Below are 18,415 nucleotides of genomic sequence, written 5' to 3' on the forward strand. Positions count from 1 at the left end.
GAGTGGGGGAGGTGCAAACGGTGCCCGCCGAATCCCACGTTCACAGGCTTCTCCTGCCTGTGATTTTAACGGGTCTCCGCCTTCGCCGTGGCAGCCAGATCCAGATTTCCACGGAGCAGATTCCTCCCGGTCAGAGGAATTCTGCCATTGCTGGAGGCGCCTCCCCCGGAAGTCCGACCAAATGTAGAATAAAGTGGTACTATCCCTGCTTATTTAACTTATATGTGAAAGGCTGGGCTGGATGAATCTCTAGCTGGAATTAAGATTGCCGGAAGAAATATCAACAACCTCAGATATGCAGATGACACAACCTTGATGGCAGAAAGTGAGGAGGAATTAAAGAACCTTTTATTGAGGGTGAAAGAGGAGAGCGCAAAATATGGTTTGAAGCTCAACATCAAAAAAACGAAGATCATGGCCACTGGGCCCATCACCTCCTGGCAAATAGAAGGGGAAGAAATAGAGGCAGTGAGAGATTTTACTTTCTTGGGCTCCATGATCACTGCAGAGCTTAAAAGCAGAGACATCACCTTGCCAACAAAGGTCTGAATAGTTAAAGCTCTGGTTTTCCCAGTAGTGATGTATGGAAGTGAGAGCTGGACCATAAAGAAGGCTGATTGCCGAAGAATTGATGCTTTTGAATTATGCTGCTGGAGGAGACTCTTGAGAGTCCCATGGACTGCAAGAAGATCAAACCTATCTATTCTTACGGAAATCAGCCCTGAGTGCTCACTGGAAGGACAGATGGTGAAGCTGAGGCTCCAATACTTTGGCCACCTCCTGAGAAGAGAAGACTCCCTGGAAAAGACCCTGATGTTGGGAAAGATGGAGGGTACAAGGAGAAGGGGACGACAGAGGACAAGATGGTTGGACGGTGTTCTCGAAGCTACCAGCATGAGTTTGACCAAACTGTGGGAGGCAGTGGAAGACAGGAGTGCCTGGCTTGCTCTGGTCCAGGGGGTCACGAAGAGGCGGACATGACTAAACTACTAAACAACAACAACATTCCTGCCCTTGATCTGATTCTGCCTTCTGCCACATTGGCCTCCGCTCCCCATTTGGTGTCGTCTGCAAATGTGATGAGCATCCCCTTCAGTTCCTTCATCCAACTCATTCATAAAGACGTTGAATGACAACGGGCCCAGGATTGAACCCTACAGCACCCCTCTTGTCACTTCTCCCAGGATGTTGAGGAACCATGAAGGAGTCCTCTTTGGGTTTGGTCAGTCAAATCCACCAAACAGTTACCTTGTTCAGCCGAACTTTTACCAGCTTTCTCACAGAAAGATCACGGGGGACTTTCTCAAAAGCCTTACTGAAATCAAGATGCATTATTTCCACAGCTGTCCCCTGACCAACAAAGTTTGTAACTCCATCCATAAAAAGGGGAGGAGAGATTTCTCTGGCTTTTCTTGTTTTTGAGAAAGCCATGCTTTCATCCTGTATGTTTCTGTTGTGAAATCTTCAGATGGAGGGCTCATAAATATTAAAAATGATAATAAATAAGAATATTGACAAGCTGAAACATGTGCAAAGGAAGGCAATTTATGTAATTATTTAATTTGTATACCACCTGAAACAGTGGTGCCAACTTGAATAAAATATTGGAGGAAGGGGCCAGGTAAGGCCTGCCTTGCACAATCAATCACATGATGCATAAAGGGCATTGGAATGGCAATGCCTATCAACTGGGGGGGGTGGCCCCCTCAAATATATCATTGGGGGGCAAAACGCCCTTGGCCTCTAAAAGTTGACTACTGTTCCCACATGTCGCAGGACGGTTACAACATAAAAACACAATATAAAAATACAAAATGCACATCTGTAACCCCCCTCACTACCACATTGTAAAAGGGCATTAGAGGTCAATAAGCCAAAGGCCTGGTTAACAAGGTGCGGATTTGCCTGGCTCCTAAAGCTTTTTAATGGTTTTTCCAACCTTGGCATGAATTCTCTGATGGGATGTGAGACTGAAGCTCTTCCTGAAGCTCTTTCCACATTCCACGCACTGATAGGGTTTCTCCCCTATATGAATTCTCTGATGCTTAGTGAGAGAGGAGTTATGACTGAAGCTCTTTCCACATTCCCCACACTGATAGGGTTTCTCCCCTGTATGACTTCTCTGATGCTTAGTGAGATGAGAGCTCGTCCTGACGCTCTTTCCACATTCCCCACACTGATAGGGTTTCTCCCCTGTATGAATTCTTTGATGGGAAGTGAGATGGGAGCTCCTACTGAAGCTCTTTCCACATTCCACACACTGATAGGGTTTCTCTCCTGTATGAATTCTCTGATGGGAAGTGAGATGGGAGCCCATACTGAAGCTCTTTCCACATTCCATGCACTGATAGGATTTCTCTCCTGTATGAATTTTCAGATGCTTAGTGAGATCAGAGCTCTCCCTGAAGCTCTTTCCACATTCCACACACTGATAGGGTTTCTCTCCTGTATGAATTCTTTGATGGGAAGTGAGATGGGAGCTCCTTCTGAAGCTCTTTCCACATTCCACACACTGATAGGGTTTCTCTCCTGTATGAATTCTTCGATGGGAAGTGAGACGGAAGCCCATACTGAAGCTCTTTCCACATTCCACACACTGATAGGGTTTCTCCCCTGTATGAATTCTTCGATGGGAAGTGAGAGAAGAGTTATGACTGAAGCTCTTTCCACATTCCACACACTGATAGGGTTTCTCCCCTGTATGAATTCTCTGATGCTTAGTGAGATCTGAGCTCTTCCTGAAGCTCTTTCCACATTCCATGCACCGATAGGGTTTCTCCCCTGTATGAATTCTCTGATGCTTAGTGAGATCTGAGCTCTTCCTGAAGCTCTTTCCACATTCCATGCACTGATACGGTTTCTCCCCTGTATGAATTCTCTGATGCTTAGTGAGAGAGGAGCTCTGACTGAAGCTCTTTCCACATTCCACACACTGATAGGGTTTGTCTCCTGCATGAATTCTTCGATGGGAAGTGAGAGAGGAGCTCTGACTGAAGCTCTTTCCACATTCCACACACTGATAGGGTTTCTCTCCTGTATGAATTCTTCGATGGGAAGTGAGAGAGAAGCTCAGACTGAAGGTCTTTCCACATTCCACGCACTGATAGGGTTTCTCTCCTGTATGAATTCTTCGATGTGAAGTGAGAGAGGAGCTCTGCCTGAAGCTCTTTCCACATTCCACACACTGATGGGGTTTCTCTCCTGTATGAATTTTTTGATGGGAAGTGAGATTGGCGCTCTGCCTGAAGCTCTTTCCACATTCCACACACTGATAGGGTTTCTCTCCTGTATGAATTCTTCGATGTGAAGTGAGAGAGGAGCTCTGCCTGAAGCTCTTTCCACATTCCATGCACTGATAGGGTTTCTTTCCAATGAGAATTCTTTGTTGGGAAGTGGAATGGGAGCTCTGACTGCAGCTCTCTCCATACTCCAAATTTTTGCGTGGCTTCTCCTCTCTGGGGGTTTTGTCATGTTCATCCTTGTTCTTGTTTTCCAATTCATCAAAATCTGCAATGGAGACAAAAAGGGATTAGAGCCTCAGAAACAAATCAAGAAGAACTGAAGGGAGTTGGGTCTTTGTTCATTGCCTTTGTTGGTTGTCATTAGCCAACATTTTTATTAATATATTCTGATGCATTGTTGAATGTTGATTTGTTTGATATACAGTAGTGGCCAAAATTGTGGAAGCCTTTTGGGAAAAAAGTGTATTTCAGATATTTGATGGCTCGTAGCACAACTTCGTTTAGAGTAATACCACAAAATTATGTATCAATGTAAAGATAATTTAATGAAGAATGTAATTATCTGTATTCTATCAAATGTCATAGCGGAATAACCAGAAAAAGGAAGCACAACTTGCTTAGCTTGACTTTTGTTAGTGTGCTATGTTATATTGTGGAAAGTTGATGTAAAATTTACAGATTGTACATTATTAATAGAGAATTACAGGAAAATGATGTATACATGGTATATCACACCAGTGAAAATGGCAAATATGTTTAAGAAAGAAAATAAGAGATGCTGGAGATGCCAAGAAAAGGAAGGAACGTTTTATCATATGTGGTGGGAATGCAAATGCATTAAAAAATATTGGGAAATGATATATAATGAACTGAAAATAATGTTTAAAATGAACTTTGGTAAACAGCCTGAAGCCTTTCTGTTAGGTATCTCAAATCAAGAGCTGCCAAAAGAAAAATGGACATTATTTATGTATACTATAACAGCGGCAAGAATCTTGACTGCACAAAATTGGAAGGTGGAATACCATCAAAAGAACAATGGTAAGAAAAACTGATGAATTATGCAGAATTGGCTAAGCTAACAGAGAAACTACAAGAGAAGGACAAAAAGGATTTTAAAAGTTTGGGAACCATTTACAGGTTATTTGCAGAAACAGCAACTGTCAGGGTCTGAATAAACTTTATTATAGTAACAGAAAAATTAGAGAAATGATAGGGGAATTTACTTTTATCTAAAGCAGGACACAATAAATAAAACTAAATAACTCAGTAGAAGGGGAGTTGAGGGAAGTCCGGAGGACAGGAGGGAGAACAATTGTATATAACATGATGATTGAGATTTTTATTTATTATAAAATTCAATAAATATTCATTTAAAAAAAAAGAAAAAAGAAGAAGATTGAGGAAAACTTAACCAAAGCTGGCCTTTCTATATTTGTGAAGAGGTATAAGGAGAGTCCCATGGACTGCAAGAAGATCCAACCTCTCCATTCCGAAGGAAATCAGCCCTGAGTGCTCCCTGGAAGGACAGATCCTGAAGATGAGGCTCCAATACTTTGGCCACCTCCTGAGAAGAGAAGACTCCCTGGAAAAGACCATGATGTTGGGAAAGACGGAGGGCACAAGGAGAAGGGGACGACAGAGGATGAAATGTTGGGGCAGTGTTCTCGAAGCTACCAGCATGAGTTTGACCAAACTGCGGGAGGCAGTGGAAAGACAGGAGGGCCTGGCGTGATCTGGTCCAGGGAGTCACGAAGAGTCGGACACAACTAAACGACTAAAGAACAACGTAAGGAGACTCAGTCACTACAAAATCAGACTGGTAAAGGCAGGAAAAGGTGCACAACAGCAAGTGATGATCGAAGAATGGAGAGACTGTGTCTGCATGACAGAAGAATATCATCTGGGTGTTTACAAGATGACATGGGGCAATGGAAGGTGAAGTTGAGTGCAAGGACTGGTCTAAATGCTAGAATTCCAAGGGAAAAGCCATTATCTCTCAAGCAAAGGTGGAAAAGATTAAACTGGGCTAAAACCCATTGTAAGATATAAGGATTTGTTAGAAAATAAAACCCCAAGGTGGCTGTCACCAATGGAAGCGAAAGCCTTGAAAAAGCTCAATATGGAGGTCAAATGGCCGAAATATTGGGAAATTTTGGAACAAGATGGAGATAGACTGAAATTGCAGAGTTTTGAAAAACTAAAAAACAAAGTGCGAGACTGGCTTCATTTTTTTCAGATAATGGAGGCATTTAAATTGGACAAGAAAATTGGCTTCCAGATGGAAAAATCAAAATTAGAAACTGAACTGTTAGAACCCAAAACTAAGAATTTGTCAAGAATGTATAACTTGCTGCTGAAATGGAATACTCAGGATGAAATGGTAAAATCGGCTATGATTAAATGGGCACAGGACGTTGGACATAACATTATGTTTGCTGACTGGGAACAGTTGTGGACCACAGGTATGAAACTTACGTCATGTAATGCCTTAAGAGAGAATATTATGAAAATGATATACAGGTGGTACATAACCCCAGTCAAGCTTGCAAAAATTTATCACTTGCCCGATAACAAATGTTGGAAATGTAAAGAAACTGAAGGTACATTTTTTCACCTTTGGTGGACGTGCCCAAAGATTAAGGCTTTCTGGGAAATGATATATAAAGAATTAAAAAAGGTATTCAAATATACCTTCTTGAAGAAACCAGAGGCCTTTCTCCTGGGCATAGTCGGCAAAATGGTGATAAAAAAGGATAGAACTTTCTTTATGTATGCAACAACAGCAGCAAGAATACTCATCGCAAAGTATTGGAAGACACAAGAACTTCCCACGCTGGAGGAATGGCAGATGAAACTGATGGACTATATGGAATTGGCGGAAATGACTGGTAGAATCCATGACCAGGGAGAAGAGTCGATGGAGGAAGATTGGAAGAAATTCAAAGATTATCTACAGAAACATTGCAAAACTAAAGAATGCTAGAGTGATGTTGGATTGAAAATAAGTGGTTTCCAGCTGTACAGGATTTAAAGTTATAGATAGATTAAGATTGGATTAGGATTAAAGAAGTTTAAGGAAATGGAAATTCGGTATTTTAAGAGGTAAAATTTTAATGCTATATTATATTAAGATTAAAGATTGGGATTAAAAAGTGGAAAAGAAATTGCTGGACAAACAATTTGGACTGGAATACAAAAGAGGGAGGTATGAGGAGGTCCAGAAAATAAGTAAATTTAAAAACGGAAATGAAAAGGTGATTGTTTTTAATTGTTCTGTTTCTTTTTTTGTTTTTTGTTCTCTGTGTTTTTTTTTCTTTTTTCTTCTTTGGATTATGTACTGTGTATTTGTGTACTTCTTTTTTATGTTTTTCTGTTTAATCTTTTACTGAAATCTTAATAAAAATTATTTTAAATAATAAAATAAAAATAAAACCCATTGTAACCGGACAGCGGAACAACGGGACAGTGTTATTTGGAGCGATGAGACCCCAATCTCCTTGCTTGGTAGTGAGGGCATGAAATACGCGAGGAGGAGAATCGGAGGAGATTTACATCCTACTTGCATTACACCGACCGTGAAACACCCAGACAGTGTGATGATCTGGGGTTGTATGACAGCAAAAGGTGTGGGCAGAATTTGTGTCATTAATGGGAATGTAAATGCCCCCAATACATAAATCAAATACTTGAGCCTGAACTGAAGTGTTCTGAATGTGAAATCCTATTCCACTGCTGGAATGGCCTGGGAATAGGCCAAGCGAAAATCTTGGGAGCCGACTAAAGAAACATGTTAGTCAGAAGCAACCCAGCAATAAAGCCCAATTAATAGAGGCAATAATTCCATCTGGGTTTCACATTATTACAGCTGCAGAACTAAAAAACTTGCTTCACTCCATGGGAAGGCGTTGTAAGGCCAGAATTAAAGCTAAAGGTTACCAAAGTCAGTATTAATTGACATGGTGAGAATATCTATATATCTCCTTTTTTCTATGTGTTTCACATTTCTTTTTAATGACTGCTGTTCTAATAAATACTCCTTCATAAAAGTTATTGCATTGCAATTTTCATTAAATTATCTTTCCTATGGTATCACTCCCCCCAAAATTGTTGTTATGAGCCATCGAACTTTGGAAACACACTTTTAAATAAGTTTCCATGATTTTAGCCACTAGTATAAGTTGTTCATTTAAAGTTAATGTACTTTTTATATGGGATCAGATTGTTGTTATTAATGTTTCATGTTTATATATGTGTTGGCTGGGTGCAACCCAGTCAGATGGTACAGGGATAAATAAAAATTATTACTATTACTATTATTATTATTGTAGGGATCAGATGGGATTACCATGAGGAATTATAAAATATACATCAAGCCATCGTGTCCACGATGAAAGCACTGTGTTGACTGGGTTTGATATATTGACGATAATTTCTGATTAAATCCCATAAGATTCTACATTCGTGCCCTTTCCATGCCCTTTGGCCTCTGCTGCCCATTTCTCCCTGCTCTTCACGAATCACGTACACACTTCGACAGGCAGGCGTCCTGTGTCCTCAAAGACTGGGCAGTTTCGTCTTTGTAGTTTTCTAATAGGTAATCTTAGGATGTTAATCTTAGGGCCAGGAAACAGGTTTCACATGAAGGTGATAATGGTCACTGTCCTCCTGGCCATCCTCCTTATCATATGTATATTGCTTGTTTATTACCTCCGGGGTTGCCAGATGCTCTTCTTTGTAGTTCTGTTCTTTGTTTACCCTGTGCTTAATTAGTTTTAGTAGTTTAACTTTCTCCCCACGTGGGTTTGTTGAAATGCTCAGAAGAAATCTGATTGGTTCTTACGAACACTCTGTAAAAAGTTCTTTTGTGAATAAAACGGCCTGGGCCGGGGGCTGCGGAGATCGGACGGACAAGCACAGAGAGACACGATTATACGCACCCTTCCCAGAGTCTTGCTGGTTCAAGCCTCTGTGTGTATTCTTATTAATCAGAGTTCAATCCTTCCTTTACTTTGCGAACGCAACAATTATCACTGATTCTACTACCTGAGGTTCAATCAGCCTGGCTCTTCTCTGGGACGGATTTTGGTTGGCCCAGTCATGGCATCCCCTCCATCGCCAATGTCAGGCATCTCTTTGGTCAACCCAAGACTGACAGCAGCAAAAACAAAAACAGAAAGAGCCAGTGTGGTGTAGTGGTTAAGAGTGGTAGACTTGTAATCTGGTGAACCGGGTTCGCGTCTCCGCTCCTCCACATGCAGCTGCTGGGTGACCTTGGGCCAGTCACACTTCTCTGAAGTCTCTCAGCCCCACTCACCTCACAGAGTGTTTGTTGTGGGGGAGGAAGGGAAAGGAGAATGTTAGCCGCTTTGAGACTCCTTCGGGTAGTGATAAAGCGGGATATCAAATCCAAACTCTTCTTCTTCAGAAAACCTGACAGAAGCTACTTATCTTTCCTAACAACTCTGAAGCTGACATTTAAGATGCCTGGGCAGTTCAGACAAGCCCAACCATGGTATAAAAAGGCAGAACTGGAGGAAGATGGTTCACAGAAAAAACTGCAATTTGCTGTTCAAGGTTTATTGTGGGGGTGTTAGGTTCCCAGGTGTTGTATTGGGCGCTGTTGAGCTCTGTGAAAATATATGAGGTTTGTTACATAGAGGTATTTTTTGAATTTCCAGGCAGATAGGACGATCCCACAGGGAGCCTTACCAAGAGAGGCCACGATCCCCCAATTCTCCTCCATGACATCGTTATGCAGAGCTCTCTGGTCAGGATCCAGCAACGCCCACTCCTCGTCCGTGAAACAAACAGCAACATCTTCAAAGCACACTGGACCCTAAAAGAAAAAGGGAAATGTCCTCCTCTGAGACAGGATCAATATGATCTGCTACACAATGCTCTGTTATAACAGATTGAGGTCGAATCCTGACACGACATAAAGTACTCTTTTGGGGGACAGATGGTGGGCGGGTGTGGAGGACTCCCTGGTCCTGAATGGGCCAACTGTGCCCCTGAAGGACCAGGTGTGCAGCCTGGGAGTCATTTTGGACTCACAGCTGTCCATGGAGGCACAGGTCAAATCTGTGTCCAGGGCAGCTGTTTACCAGCTCCATCTGGTACACAGGCTGAGACCCTACCTGCCCGCAGACTGTCTCGCCAGAGTGGTGCATGCTCTGGTTATCTCCTGCTTGGACTACTGCCATGCGCTCTACCTGGGACTACCTTTGAAGGTGACCCGGAAACTACAACTAATCCAGAATGCGGCAGCTAGACTGGTGACTGGGAGCAGTCATTTTTTGTAAATAGGTGGTACTCCAGTTGGTGTTTTTCAAGTCATTCCGCCTACGCAAGCATCCCAGTTTCCCAAATGGAAGGATCCACTTTCTCCTCTCCTCATGTGCTGTTTTGGGAAGTTCCCTCCCAGTGCCCTGGAGCCAAATTCAAGGGGTTCATGGGGGCATGGAGAGGGGGAGGAGTGGGGGGCAGGCCCCATTTTGCAGCAATGGGGCTGGCTAGGTGAATCCTGGACACTGTTGGTTATGGTATCCAAAGCTTAGAAGCCATTTTTTGTATTCAGTGATTAATATAGAAATACAAGAAGCCTAGTCTGGATGACCAACTGTCTTGGGTGATCTAGCTGAGACTCCTGCAATGCAGGGGGTTGGACTTGATGACCTTTGGGGTCTCTTTCAACTCTAGGATTCCATGAAAACAGCAACTACAGATGAATCCTACTGGCGACATTCAGAAGGCTGGTGTAAAGGTGGTGTTTCCCCTTTGCAGTAACACTTTGGCACAGTCAGCGTGGTACTTAAGAGTCTTTATTAGACATATACAAGAAACAGCTACAGTTCAGAATTACGCGTCCAAACCTGTTGAGTCAGATTCGGGGAGCGGCTTCCTACGATTCCCGCGCAAGACGTCTTTGATCCTTACGCTTCATTTCCCTTCTTGTCTGTGCTGATTTGAAAGCCCCCTCCCTTCCGGAGTCTCAGCTTCCTCCCTGAGCCTCTAGGTGGTTGAGGGGATCTTCAGCATCCCTGAGCCCCGGCTCCCCCTGACTGCTCTCCGCCCCCTGTTCTGCCTCTTCTGTCCATTACTCCTCCGAATCCTCCCTGACAGCTGGCGCCACAGAGTTGTATGGGCAGGAAAACCCATAGTTCACAGCTGGAGTTAACTCTTTATCAGCAAGAACACGATATTTGCAGACTTGGCTGAGTTTCAAGCCAAATGAGAAGAGCAGCTCATTCCCTGAGGGTCTGTCAGTTTGCATTTCTTAGTGCAGAAAGTATGGATCTGATATTGATCTTTTCTATTCTAGTTAGTTCAAGAGGGTTCCGGAAGCTTCTCTGAATAAAAGAAACAAGCAGAAGGTTCCTGGTGTTTGGGTTATTCCTTCAGAGAAGCTGAGTACAGCTGGGTTAAAGAGGTTCTGTCATCTCTTCTGTCAAGGTCATGCTGACTGTAAGAAGAGGCCAGAAGGAGCCCGGGTTTCAATTTCTCTCTCTCTCTCTCTCTCTTCCTTCTGGTGTTCTGTACATAGCATGCTTAGTGTTAACGTTTAGACTTATTATAAGTTAAGTTTAAGTCTGCTGCAACTGGATTTATTATGGAGAGGGCCAATCCTGTACATTTTGGATTTGTGATCAGTATCCTCATTTGCCTTCAGTAGCAGTTAAAGCTCCGCCGGATGAAATACAATTGCCTCTGGTCTATTTTTGGGAATCCTGTAACATGTTTAGGTTTTACTCTGCTAACTATACATTGGAGTTCTGCTCTGGATCAATATTGAGTCGAATTTTATAACGGTGTCTTCCTCCACAAAATCAATTGCTGAGAGTGAAGGCCCCCAGCTCCCCACAAGTTTCTAACTCCCCTCCTCTCTGGGGTTTCTGGCATATGATTGAACAGTGCGCCAGTGTGCAGCCTGCCTTTGCTCCTCCATTGTCAGACGTCTCCTGGCTCTGAGACACAAGCAGGGAGGGGGGCTTCTGGCAGTAGGAGAGGGAGCCCCCGGTGGCTCCTCCTTCTCCTGACTCTCCTCTGCCTCTCGACCTCCCTCCTCCCACTCGCCTCCTTCCTCTTCTGCCTCTGATTCTGGACTGCATTTTGCCACAGAGTCTCCCAGCTCACTATGCCCTGTTGCCCCTTCAGCTTCTGACACCTCCTCTTCCCAGGCTTCTCCCTCTTCTCCCACTGACCTCTCATCCTTCTTCCACCTCCACTCCTTGGTCTCTAAGACGTCCTCCTTGGTCTCTAAGACGTCCTCCCTTCCTGGTTCCCCGGCTGCTTCCTCCCACCATTCCCCTGTGCCCAACCAGTCCATGACAATACTCCATCCCTCGGCCTCTGTCCCCACAAGGCAGCTTCCCCTGACCTGATCTGGTTCCACAGTCGCTGCTTCCCTTCTGCCCCCATGAAAAGATGGATCAGGAGGTTTTGTCGGCATCATTCTGTCACCTGCAAGAGAAAAAATGTAAGCAGGATGCCAGGAGTGCCTGCTTCTCTCACAGGTGAAACAGGGCATCTCTAACGACAGATGGGCCTTTCAGAAAGCCTTACCTGCTGAGTGCAGTTGGACATTTGGGGCCATTTCATATGTTAGTTGTGCAAAACTACTTCTCCCTTCCTTTGGACCCTTGTTCCCAACTGTGCCCCCCCCCCAAAAAAAGAACCCACAGATTAGTTGGAAAACCAACAGAATGAGACCAAATGGAGAAAAGCCACCTTCCTCCTTACCCAGTGGCCTCTCTCTGGTGTCCAACGGAGGCCTCTCCGCCTCACAGGAATCCAGGTCCATTTCCTCAGAATGATCCTTTTCCTGATAAAGAAACAAGGATTGAAATCAGAGAAAGGTGAGAAATATTAGAAAGAGAATGAAAAAGACAAAAACTTTATGGGTGTTAGATCTCATTCCTAGAAAAAGAATGGGCATCAGTAGAGCATTATGGGATGTTCTCCATTCTGTTTGGAGCCCCTTTGGAGTATCCAGAGGAAAGTCTCTCTCACCTGCTTTCTCTCCTCTGCCTGACTCAGGAGGAAACCTTCGGCCAGGGCCACCGCCTGCGAACTGGTCTCCGCTCCACAGTCCCTCACCCAGCTCTCCATCTCTGGTGGAAGGACAGCCAGGAACTGCTCCAAGATCACCAAGTCCAGCATCTCAGCTTTCGTGTGCCTTTCTGGCTTCAGCCACTGACGGTCAAGGTGGTAGAGTCGGCTGCAAACCTCTCGGGCTCCTTTGTCCTCCTGGAAGCAGAACCTCCCAAACTGCTGGATCTGCACCTCTGAGTGGAAGGTGCCCTCCTCACCCAGAATCTTCAGCACAGAGTTTTCCCAGAATCCCCCACTCCCAGTTTGGTTGGCATTGCCTCTTCTTGCTCCAGGGCCAGCTGAGTCTCGCTCATCCATCTGTGCTGTCTGGAAGCCTCTCAGAGATCGGAAGGAACCCTTTGGTCTTTTGCCAAGTTCTGTCTTAATGAGAAGCTCTTGCCAATCCTACAAAGCAAATGCTTTTTTATGTAAAAGTTTTTATTATTATTAGTAAATATTTTTATTTTTTGTATAGTTTGTATAGTTTTGTTCTTTAGGTGAGAGGGTCAGGGCTGTCTGGGAGTCGGCCCTATTCAACAGAATGGCAGGGGGCGGGTCCCCGGGGGGGGGAAGCACTGGGACACTCGATCACAGTGATCACGGGTAGGAGGAAGAGTTACACTAAGACCAGACCACGTCATTACCGAGGAAGCAGGCTTAGTCATTGTTTGAGGACTATCCTTCCCTCCGGGTCTGGTTTTGACCAGAAGGATACTGGAATCAGCAAGGGAGACCCACGTGACCTGAAGGGGCTGCTGTGCAATGCCAGGTCAATGATTCATAAGACCACTGCCATCCACGACTTGGATGGAGGACTTGACCTGGCATGTTCACCTCTATGGATGTGGGTGATCTGACATGAAGTGAAACCGAAACAAAAGAAGTGTCATGGTCGGATCACTTCCTGGTGCAACTGGACTTCTCCACGACCCTTTCCCTCTGCAGGGAGGTGGGACTGATTCGGATGGCCCACCCCCACCACTTAATAGATCCAAATGGTTTCCAGAAAGGAGAAGGGGATGTTTTATCCAATGTTGATGGCCTTTCAGCTGATTTCCGTGTGGCCCCTGGAATGTGGAGTTAACCAGGGCTACCGATGGCCTGGTTCCAAAGCGACCTCTCCGATACATGGAGCCTGGACAGCCCCGTGGATTTCCCTGGAGATGAGGGCGATGAAACAATCACTGAGATGGCTAGAGTGTCGGTGGCAGAAAACACACTCTGAATCTGACCAGATATGGGTTAGAGCTCAACGTCGAGCCTACCAAGTGACGATGGCTGTCTAAACTGCCTCTATTGCATCTGCAGAAAACAACACCAGGAGACTATTGCAGGTGGTTCGCAATTTAGTGGAACCACCTGCGTCATTGGGGCCTCAAAAGGACCCTGAGATCTCCTGCAATGATTTGGCAAAGTTTTTTCCAGTTAAAGTCACTCAGATTTGGAAAGAGGTAGACTCCACCGTGGGAGCAGGGCCAGGGTGGGAGAGTGCTAGAGTTCTGTCTAGTCAGTTTGCATGGGATCAGTTCAAGTTTGTTACCTCCAAGGATGTGGACAGGCTGCTTGGACAAGTGAAACTGACCACCTGCCTCCTTGCTCATCCTGGCTCATAAAAGCCAACCGGGAAGGGATGGGTGATGGGCTCTGCAGGGTTATGAATGCTTCACTCTGTGAGGGAGTCTTCTCAGACCCGATGAAAGAGGCAGCTATTAAACCACCTCTTAAAAAAATATATTTGGACCAGGCCAATATAGCCAGCTATCACCCAGTCTCAAATTTTCCATTTTTGGGCAAGGTGATTGAGCGAGTGGTTGCTGAACAACTCCAGGCACGCCTGGAGGATGCGGACCATTTGGATTCCTTCCAGTCGGGATTCACCATGGGACTGAAATTCCCTTGGTCGCGCTGGTTCATGATTTCCGGCGGGCTAAGGTGAGAGCTGCTTCCTAGTTCTGCTTGATCTCTCAGCGGCCTTTGATACCATCGACCATGGCATTCTTCTGGACTGGCTAGAGGGGCTGGGAGCTGGAGGCACTGTTATACGGTGGTTAATCTCCTTCCTCCTGGGCCATGTCTAGAAAGTGGTGGTGGAGGATGAGTCTTCAGACCTTTGGGCTCTCACTTGTGGGGTGCCCCAGGGTTCTGTCCTCTCCCCCTTGCTTTTTAACATATATATGAAGCCACTGGGAGGGATCAGCAGGAGGTTTGGGCTGGGTGTTCATCAGTATGCAGATGACACCCAGCTCTACCTCTCTTTTAAATCAGAACATGTGAAGGCGGTGAAGGTCCTGTGTGAGTGCTTGGAGGCGGTTGGTTGGTTGGTGGATGGATGGACAGGGGCTAAGAGATTGAGGTTGAATCCTGACAAGATAGAAGTACTCTTTTGGTGGGCAGGTGTGGGGGACTCCCTGGTCTTGAATGGGGCAACTGTGCCCCTGAAGGACCAGGTACGCAGCCTGGGAGTCATTTTGGACTCACAGCTGTCCATGAATGTGCAGGTCGATTCTGTGTCCAGGGCAGCTGTCTACCAGCTCCATCTGGTATGGAGGCTGAGACCCTACCTGCCCGCAGACTGCCTCACCAGAATGGTGCATGCTCTGCTCATCTCCCGCTTGGACTACTGCCATGCGCTCTACGTGGGGCTACCTTTGAAGGTGACCCAGAACTACAACTACCGCAATCCAGAATGCGGAAGCTAGACTGGGAGCTGGTGACTGGGAGTGGCCTCCATGACCACATAACACCAATCCAGAAAGACCTACATTGGCTACCAGTACATTTCCGGGCACAATTCAAAGAGTTGCTGCTGACCTTGAAAGCCCTCAACGGCCTCAGTCCAGTATACCTGAAGGAGCATCTCCACCCCCATTGTTCTGTCCGGACACTGAGGTCCAGCACCAAGGGCCTTCTGGCGGTTCCCTCATTGCGAGGAAAGAGGTTACAGGAAACCAGGCAGAGGGCCTTCTCAGTAGTGGCGCCCAACCTGTGGAACGCCCTCCCTTCAGATGTGAAGGAAATAAACAACTATCTGACTTTTAGAAGACATCTGAAGGCAGCCCTGTTGAAGGAAGTTTTAAATGTTTGATGTTTCATACTGTTTTTTGTATTCTATTGGGAGACACCCAGAGTGGGTGGAGTATAAATATTATTATTATTATTATTATTATTATTATTATTATTATTAGAACCAGGGCTGGACTGCATAACAGCCCAAACCATGAGGTATCTGGAGGAGGAGGAGGAGGAGGAGAAGGAGGAGACGAAGAAAGCAGCCTCTAGCTCTCCTAGAAAGAAGATTGCAATGCAAAATGTGGAGGCAACTGAAGGGATTTCTGGGAGATGAATCAGCCTGGTTGCTCCTCCCTTCCAGTCAATGCATGAAGTCAGAACTGACTGACAAGGGAGTCATTTGTATCTTGTGGGAAATGGATGCTTGGCTCTAGTGGGGGTCCTCACCCGGGGGTCCTCAGGAGTTGCTCTCCCCCCACACCCACTCCCCTGCTTTTGTCTCCTGGGATGCCCTGCTCCGGGTGCGAGGGGATTGCTGCAGTGGCCTCCGTGGGGAGCTGCCCTGGGAGACACTGGGAAACTGGTCCCCAATGCAGCAGCCAGACTCTCGGCTGGGATCCCTCTCTTTATTCCTGGCCTTTCTCTCCCACCTTTTTTGGGGGGGTGTGGGGTGTCTAGTCCACCTCCTTGTCCAGCTTTGGAAAACCATTTGCAGATGTTCCCTCTGTTGTGCACTGACGCTGAGCGACGTCACACCGACTTAAAGTCCCAGGGACTCCTTTGTTTACAGAAGGGAGATTTCGTGGGAGTCATTATTTTCTGAAAGGGGGGGGGCGGAGGGTCAAATGAGTTTGGGATCCTCTGCTCTGCAGGAAGGAGAGCGTGGCAGACCTGGCCCCTCCCTGGCAGGACCCTCTCCTCCCTGACTTGGGGTCCCCCCAGCCTCCTCCCCTGCTGCAGCCCTGGGACCCCCACCAGATCCCAGAGAGAGAGGAGACTCACCAGATCCCAGAGAGAGAGGAGACTCACCAGATCCCAGAGAGAGAGGAGACTCACCAGATCCCAGGAGGGGACAAACAAGCAGGAAAGGACTGGGGAGGGAGGGGCCTTGGCTCTGGAGGACCTGCCCCCCCTTGCTTCCTGGCCTCTCTAGGAAGGCAGCTCAGATCCCGTTAACCCTTGCCAAGCCGAGTCCCCCAGCTGAGCCCTCTCTCGCTTGGCAAAACCTCAGATTATTATTTTTCTATGGCTTTAGGGGGGCAGCTGCCCCCTGGCTACCTCAATGCCCAGATCTCCTTTGGGGGTGAGGCTATCGGTTGGGCTCAGAGCATCTCCTTCCCCTGGCCAGAAACCGGAGGAACAGTTTGCAGGGAAAAGGGCTTTGCAGGAAGTAAGGAAACTCATCCTAGAATTCAGAAATGGGAGGAGAGAATGGGGGTGGTCTTGATCTACAGGGTGGCAATTTCAAAAGTCTTTCTAAGGCCTGGCACACCATTTTTCTGGGTCCCTCCCCTCTCCTGCAAGTGAGGGGAGCACCCTGTTGCAACAGATCAAGAAAGACCAAGCCCACAGGCTGCTGTTTTGCTCCGAGTTATCCTGGTTGGTGTCTTTCTTTTTGTCCAAGGGAGCCCTCGGATTTTTCCGTTAAGACCCCCAGGGCTGGACTCGAGGGGTGACTGCCGACCCCCCCCCCGCTCCGCTGCATGGCGCCCCGGGAAGCCCAGCGCTGCTTGCCTTTCCTTGCCCCAGGTGTCACCACCCCTCACTTTCTGCGCAGACCCCATCCTATGCTGGGCTGCGCTCGGGAGTCAAAGCCCCCTCCAGGGCTGTCTTTAGCATATGCGCTACCGGGGTGCAAAGACCTGCCCATTCCCCCAAATTTAGTTAATTTCAGTGCACGGCACCGTGGAGAATTGCTAATGGAGAAATCTGAGGCTCCCCTGGACAAGAAACAAGGACACCGGCCAGGAATAGCAGAGCAAATTGGTCTGGATTGAAGACTGTCGCGACAGGACTCCCACCTGCCACCAGGTGGAACAGGATGGAAGCCCGGAACAAAAGAGAACCCAAAGTTTTATTAGCTGCTAATCCCCAGGTTACACCCCCCCAAACTACATCACTCCTACATCTGGTGGCAGTAATCTGAGCATCCTGGACCCTGCCCCATGGTTCCCCTTGCCTCCACCAAACACCCAGCGAGTGTCACAAAAGAGATCTTTACATTTCCCTGTTTCCCAGCCAAGTTCCTCACACCCTTTTGTCTTCCTCTGGGTTTGTTACTTCTGGAATGGCTACCTCTCTGGCACTCAGGTATCAGGATGCCAGGGATTATCACTCAGGCAGAGGGGCTGCTGAGTAGCTGAGCTCACAGGTCTAGATGAATTTCTGAAGTTTCCCCACTGAGCCAGTACATAGATGCATTGATCAGTGAATTCTTACATTTGGTATTGTGCAGCAGAGGCCCTTTGAATAGATAGGTAGAAACTGCAATGAAGTGTTTTGTGGGGACAAGTCACAAAAGTGATGGTGCTGATTTTGGGGGTGGGCTGCATGTACATGATGTCTGCTGGAGGGGCAACCCCTCCCCCAACCTATACACAAATTCCTGCAACAGTTTGACAAGCGCAGCCGCTGGCGCGGCGCATCTTTGGTAAATGAGCACACCCAGTCTCAAGTCCTTTAGAGATAAAGTAGGTATACATTTCAGTAATACCTGGGTATATATGTATTTTGTTTTTCTAGCTTGATCACAATTATTTATTACTTCTTAACAGGTAGATGGTTAAGAGCTTAGGCGGCTTCAGTGGCAGCCCCTGGCCGCCACCCCTTGCATATTAACATTGACATGAGCCTGTCCGAGAGAGATTCCGAGCTCCGATCGAGGGAGTCCCCGGGGTCCAGCGCTGCAGTGGGGCTGGAAGTGGAGCCCATGCAAGTAGGTGCGGCCCGCCGCTCTCTCTAGCCAAGAGAAGGGTGTGATGCGGGCCCTGGGACTGGGCTTGTATTGCGGGGGGGGGGCATTTCGCAGCAGAGTGTCCGGCGAAGAGGTTGGGAAACGCTAAGCCCCAGCT

General features: G+C 46.7%; 1 protein-coding gene across 1 annotated transcript; it reads right to left on the minus strand.

Annotated features, from left to right (window-relative positions):
* Positions 1–183: 183 nt before the first annotated feature.
* LOC308468959 (uncharacterized protein) lies at positions 184–16,422 on the minus strand. Its single transcript, XM_081024296.1, has 6 exons — positions 16,401–16,422; positions 12,255–12,740; positions 11,985–12,066; positions 11,623–11,705; positions 8,955–9,081; positions 184–3,507 (listed from the first exon to the last, which is right to left on the minus strand). Exons 2-6 carry the CDS (start codon positions 12,651–12,653, stop codon positions 1,913–1,915), a joined length of 2,286 nt encoding a protein of 761 aa, XP_080880422.1. The 5' UTR covers positions 12,654–12,740; positions 16,401–16,422; the 3' UTR covers positions 184–1,912.
* Positions 16,423–18,415: the final 1,993 nt, after the last annotated feature.

This window comes from Podarcis pityusensis (genome assembly GCF_964106645.2).
Source record: "Podarcis pityusensis genome assembly, contig: HAP1_SCAFFOLD_95, whole genome shotgun sequence".
NCBI classification, from domain to species: domain Eukaryota; kingdom Metazoa; phylum Chordata; class Lepidosauria; order Squamata; family Lacertidae; genus Podarcis; species Podarcis pityusensis.

Excerpts from the sequence above, each read along its gene's own strand:
- LOC308468959 (XM_081024296.1), bottom strand. The coding sequence starts at position 12,653 with ATGGATGAGCGAGACTCAGCTGGCCCTGGAGCAAGAAGAGGCAATGCC. Across the intron at positions 12,067-12,254 it reads AGGCAGAGGAGAGAAAGCAG|GAAAAGGATCATTCTGAGGA; the intron begins GTGAGAGAGACT and ends TTTCTTTATCAG. Across the intron at positions 3,508-8,954 it reads GGGGATCGTGGCCTCTCTTG|ATTTTGATGAATTGGAAAAC; the intron begins GTAAGGCTCCCT and ends TCTCCATTGCAG.